This window comes from Gigantopelta aegis, chromosome 5 (genome assembly GCF_016097555.1).
Source record: "Gigantopelta aegis isolate Gae_Host chromosome 5, Gae_host_genome, whole genome shotgun sequence".
Lineage (NCBI taxonomy): Eukaryota > Metazoa > Mollusca > Gastropoda > Neomphalida > Peltospiridae > Gigantopelta > Gigantopelta aegis.
Genome location: NC_054703.1, coordinates 28,209,017 through 28,215,522, shown reverse-complemented (window position 1 = coordinate 28,215,522; position 6,506 = coordinate 28,209,017). Strand labels below are relative to the sequence as shown.

The window sequence follows — 6,506 nt, the reverse complement described above, 5'->3', positions numbered from 1 at the left end:
CATGTTCCTCCAGCTGAGTGTGATTTTGTTCTTCTTTTCGAAATGCCTGAAAAATAGAAGAAATCTATATTCATTTCTAAAGATCAAAACAAATTATGGATTTGAAAATAAAAACTTTTATAACGGTCACACATATTTGATTTTACTATGAAGAATGCATGGAGTCAGAATGCTTAGTAACTGAAGAAAGTCCAACAATTCAAAGGTGAATAATAGTTTCACATTTTAATGACTAATTGCGTCCAGTAGATCCACTCAAATATATATCTTAGAGCATAAAACTGAACGTGGGGGATCACCTTAAAGTAAAAATCTGTGAAAGTGAAAATATCCAAATTATTTGGTGCTCCTCTAGACACTACACAAACTTTACATCAATAATGATTACAGATTACATCCAGTTGGAAATAACTTTTCAAATAGCACGTGTATGTGACTTTATATGCGGGACGGAGCCCAAAGGTAAAGCGATCACCTGATGCGCTGACGGTCTAGGGTAGATTTCAGTCGACGAGCACATGTGACAATTTCTCGTTCTAATGCACCACGGCTGGTATATCAAAGGCTGTGGTATGTGTGATATCATATTTGAGGGATGGTGCATATAAAAGATCGCATGCTAACGATAGGAAAATGTTGCAGTTTTCCTCTCTATGACTATATGTCAAAATCACCAAGTGTTTGACACCCAAAAGCTGATGATTAACATATCAATATGGTCTAGTGTTATCGTTAAAACAAATTTCAATTATCTGTCACTGCATACATACTACAATTTACCTTTCGATTAGCAAAATCTTTTGGGTGCACAACAAAAAGGATGGTTTTTAGATGATTTCCTTGAAATGCCATGGCTGTTTCAAAGAGGCTTTTTGCCACTTGATCATTTGGGTACTGGATCAGTCCAGTTCCCAGAACAGGAAATGCTATTGACGTGTGGCCTGTAGAGTCAGCTGTTTCCAACAAATAGTTGATGATGTCTTTGTATTTCTGAAATTAATTATGAACAATTTTTTAAAATATTATTTTTGGGCAACTTCAGCAATTCTTTAATTTATATCAATTTGAATAAAATATTGTTAACAATAATCTGAACAAGAAATAATTCACGACAGAAATGAAAGTATTTCGCCACCAAAATAATTTGAACACTAATTTGAATACAAACTGTAATACAAAATAGTCACCTGTCTCTTAAGGCCGGTTGATTATTTCTTAAAATCTAACATACAAACTCTGGTAGAAATAAAATTGTTTTCTTAACAACTACTTGACTTAAGAGGCCATGTCCCATTCCAGCCAGTGCACTACGACTAGTATATCAAAGGCCATGGAATGTTCTATCCAATATGTGATTTGATGCATATAACCTCCCATGCTACTAATGGAAAAACATGTAGCAGGTTCTACGACTACGTGCTAGAAATACCAAATGTTTGACATCCAATAACCTATGACAAATAAATCGTTAAGCAAAACAAACGTTAACGTTTTTAAAAAGCCATCTGACTATTCTCCAAAGTCTGACGTACAATATGTAGTACAAAATGACCTATTATGAATAGAACAACATCATGTCTTTAGCCCCTGCGCGTGCTGTAACCTCACCGTGGTGCAGGGGTGTAACATTCTCTTTGAGAATGGCCAATACAGCACAAATTGAAGTTTAGAGTAAAATTCGGTGTCCGTAAAATTCTGTGATATTTGTATTTGTATTTTTGCACAGTTCTTTACACTGTTTTTGTTTAAACCTTGAATTTTTATGTTGATGTTGATCATCACTTTATTTATTTGCATTACCATAGTTTGACACCCAATAGCCGATGTATTTTTCGTGCTGGGGTGTCGTTAAACATCCATTCATTCATTCATTCATGTCTTTAGACGCTAACTAACTTGTTACACAAACAATTCAAAGTAACAAAACATGACCTGTATGAATCAACCACCTGTTTTAACTGGCTTCTTTAATAATCTACAAAATCATCTAGTACTGCACAAGCTCATCTGTATTAAGACACCGTCTTCAAAGCTCACATTATCAGTTGCTGTTTAACACAGCTCTAAGCTAGTCGTAGAAGTGGCAGTCCTCGTACAGGCTAAAACATCCTGTTATGGATATCCTAGGGGTGTGACGCTCCTCCTAAGGAATATTTGTATTTTTACACAGTTCTTTACACTGTGTTTTCATTTAACTCTTCGAAGTTTTATAATGATGGTTATCATCACATTATGTTTGCATTTACAATAGTTTGACACCTAATAAATAGCCGATGTATTTTTCATACTGGGGTGTCATTAAACATCTATTCTATTCTCCTCCTAAGAATGAACATCTGATGGAGGATCATGGAAGCAATCATGACTTTGTGCAGATATACTATTTACGTCATGGAATACGGTTTTATCTGTTACGATTGACAAATACAATTTGCCACATTTATTAAGAATCTTGCTTAAAGTATAGCTACAAACAAAGAAACATTTGCAACTGAACTGGAACTAAGGTCAATGTAACATGAAGATGTATAACATGTTATACTCGGTGTGAGAACATAATAATTCATTATTAACAACCTGTTTAACGGATGACCATTCGGAACGAACGAGGCATATGTGATAAATCTGCTTGCAAGTTATATTGCCTCCACTTGTGACAGCCACGCCCCAGCTTTCAATCCCATTCGGGTAATTATTTTTGCATTCCTCCTGAATACTTGACCCAGCCGCTTCTAGTATTATCTTGCTTATTGGTCCCTCGCTGAGATTTAATCTATTCCCGGTGGAATTCACGATGACATCAACCTATAACAAGTATATTAATAAAAATCAACAAATATATTCTGCTCTATCCCAAGTGATTAATGAAAATCATTCTGACTATTTGTTGTTAGCGAATTCATTAACCAATCCAGCAATAACTGGACGATCATGTAACTGGATAGTTTAAATTGTGTAGCTGCTACGTGAATACATATTTTTCATGGTGTGGTTAATCTGACCAATACACATTGCGTCTGCATCCCACTTATCCAGGGGCGGGACGCAACCCAGTGGTAAAGCGCTCGCTTGATGCGCGGTTGGTTTGGGATCGATCCCCGTCGGTGGGCCCATTGGGTCATTTCTTGCCCCAGCCAGTGCACCACGACTGGTACATCAAAGGCTGTGGTATGTGCTATCCTGTCTGTGGGATGGTGCATATAAAAGATCTCTTGCTGCTAATCGAGAAGAGTAGCCCATGAAGTGGAGACAGCGGGTTTCCTACCTCAATATCTGTGTGGTCGTTAACCATATGTCTGACGCCATATAACCGTAAAAAAATGTGATGAGTACGTCAATAAATAAAATATTACCTTCCTTCCTTCCCACTTATCCATGTCCAGTGGTGGTGTGTATGCTGTAGTCATTCGCAATTTGAAATTTGTATTCAACGATTTTGTTTTAATGTGAGTGGGACGTAGTTCAGAAAGTAAAGCGAACGCTTGATGTACGGTCAGTCTAGAATCAATCTCAGTTGGTGGGCCCATTAGGCTAGTTCTCGTTGCAGCTAGTGTATCACGACTGGTATATCAAAGTATGTGGTATGTGCTATCCTGTATGTGGGATGGTGCATATACACGATCCTCTGCTTCTAATGAAACAATGTAGCGGGTTTCCTCTAAGATTATAAGTCAAAATTACTAGATGTCTGACATCCAATAGCCGATGATTAATACATGAGTGCTCTAGTGGTGTCGTTAAAGAAACTTTAACTTTGTCTTAAGGTGAAACGTAATGAAAATTGCGGGGGGTGGGGGTCTTCTGCCAGTCTCGTGTATGTCGATTTAGACAGTTTGCTCAGATATACTTTGTGCTTTTCTCTACTCATTGTTGTGTCATACTGGGGTGTATTCATTCATTTATTCGTTCATCCATTTACCCATGGTTTCAAAGAAGTAACAGACAATCTGTAAATTCTATTATCTTACATGTTGCATGAGGAGATCATCAACAATATAGGACACACCAGGTCTTCGTATCCGACCTGAAAAATGAGCAAAACAATGTGAAGGAAGGAAGGAAGGAAATGTTTTATTTAACGACACACTGAACACATTTTATTTACGGTTATATGGCGTCAGACATATGGTTAAGAACAACACAGATATTGAGAGGAAACCCGCTGTCGCCACTTCATGGGCTACTCTTTTCGATTAGCAGCAAGGGATCTTTTATATGCACCATCCCACAGACACGATAGTACATATCACGGCCTTTATTACACCAGTTGATGAGCACTGGCTGGAACGAGAAATAACCCAATGGGTCCACAGACGGGGATCTATCGTAGACCGACCGCGCATCAATCGAGCGCTTTACCACTGGGTTACGTCCCGACCCGAAAACAATGTGAATACGTTTGATAAATGTAACACTAATGTATATTTGTCACCGTTAGAGTCTCTTTTTTTCTCTCTTTTTCTTTTTTTTGATAACTGAAATCATATTTTAATTATATTTTATTGGTGAAATTATCCATTTCCGTACATCCGAAGTGTTTGTGGTCTTTGTAACTTTATTAAAAATGTGTTCAAGAGTTTTAGATTAACTAAACTCAGTGTTCATGTTGGGGTTTGCGTCTTTAATATAATGAATAGTAACGGCTAAACATTATGATCCTTCTTAACAAGAACTATAATGCATGCACTATCTCTATTTCACATGTATTTGCCATTCTGAGGGTATGCGCTGTAGAAAATACTAAGAGAAAGAAAGAAAGAAATGTTTTATTGAACGACGCACTCAACACATTTATTTTACGGTTATATGGCGTCTGACATATGGTTAACGACCACACATTTATTGAGAGAGGAAACCCGCTGTCGCCACTTCATGGGTTACTCTTTTCGATTAGCAGCAAGGGATCTTTTATATGCACCATCCAACATACAGGGTAGCACATACCACGGCCTTTGATATACCAGTCGTGGTGCACGGGCTGGAACGATACACACTATATATACTATGTTAGTACATGTATACACATACACATACACATACACCATACACATACCACACACAAATATTTGATTTATATAGAACATATATATATCTATATCTATATCTATATCTATATCTAGTTTGTTAAATAAAAAGTATATATATATATATATATATATATATATATATATATATCCAAAACTTACCCATGATATCCATGCCATAAACCCATGTGATACTTTTAGTTTATATATACCCTATATATATATATATATATATATATATATATCCAAACTTACCCATGTTAATAAGTAGTATGCAAATTTACAAGGTCTCTAGGTAATGCGTTGCTGAGGATGAGTCATTTGCTTAGAAGCCAACAAGACCTGTGTACCTCAGCGTAACGTTTTCAAAGCTTTAGTTAAAATGCGTGACGTCAAACTAATTTGTGCTAATCGTGATGACGTCATATCACCGATGGCGGCGACTTTAGTACTGTGGTTTACTAAAAATTGAATTAAAATGTTATTTTAGAAGTGTTATAGGATAAACAGAATTCGCAACTCATATTTTCATATTAAAAAAACATCAACCTCGTCCAGTCCAGGGCCTCAACAAATACCGATTGTCGTAGACTCGGTTGATATTTTCCATATTAAACACACACACACACACACACACACACACACACACACACACACATATATATATATATATATATATATATATATATATATATATACACATACACACACACACACCACGTACATAATACATACATATATACATACATACATACGTACGTACGTATGTACGTACATACATACATACATAATTATGTATGTGTGTGTGCGTGCATGCGTGCGTGTGTGTGAACCAAACGTAATACAATTCATCATAGTACAAATACCGATTAACAATGACTCGGTTGATATTTTCCATATTAAAAAACACTCGTGACGAATCACACACACACACACACACACACACACACACACACACACATGTATGTATATATATATATATATATATATATATATATATAGACACACACACACCAATATATACATACATACATACATACATACATATATGTGTGTGTGTGTGTGTATGTGCGTGCGTACGTGTGTGTGAACCAAACATAATACAATTCCTCATGGTTTGGTTTCTTTGTTATTATATATTGTGCAATTATGGAATCAAAATTCCAAATATCCCCCCCCCCCCCCCCCCCCCCCCCCGTTGTTTTGTAAGACATTGTAATATGTAACTATCCCACTGTATATATATATTTTTTTAATTTCGATCACACCTACCTTAAACAAAGCTTTTGCAGGAGGGGAAGCAACGAGAACAACTTTCTGAAGATAGACTGGATTTGTTTCTGCAAATTTGATGATTGTTTCAAACAACACTCTGGCCACCATATCAGGGGGATAAAACTGGAGTATTACCATATTTTCTGTGGTAAACGCAATGGAGGTATGCCGGTCTTCCTCTGCCTTTTCAAAACAGGACATCGCCAT

The 6,506-nt window shown here is 36.5% G+C and overlaps 1 protein-coding gene across 1 annotated transcript; it reads right to left on the bottom strand.

The window, feature by feature from the left end:
- Positions 1-686: 686 nt before the first annotated feature.
- On the bottom strand, positions 687-6,506 carry LOC121373055 (protein mono-ADP-ribosyltransferase PARP14-like). Its single transcript, XM_041499497.1, has 3 exons — positions 6,297-6,506; positions 2,578-2,805; positions 687-990 (listed from the first exon to the last, which is right to left on the bottom strand). The coding sequence occupies exons 1-3, from the start codon at positions 6,504-6,506 to the stop codon at positions 745-747; spliced, it is 684 nt and encodes a 227-aa protein (XP_041355431.1). The 3' UTR covers positions 687-744.

Coding starts and splice junctions, on each gene's coding strand:
- LOC121373055 (XM_041499497.1), bottom strand. CDS start 6,506: ATGGCGATGTCCTGTTTTGAAAAGGCAGAGGAAGACCGGCATACCTCC. Junction 2,806..6,296: donor CTGCAAAAGCTTTGTTTAAG/GTAGGTGTGATC, acceptor TACTTGTTATAG/GTTGATGTCATCGTGAATTC. Junction 991..2,577: donor AATGGTCATCCGTTAAACAG/GTTGTTAATAAT, acceptor AATTAATTTCAG/AAATACAAAGACATCATCAA.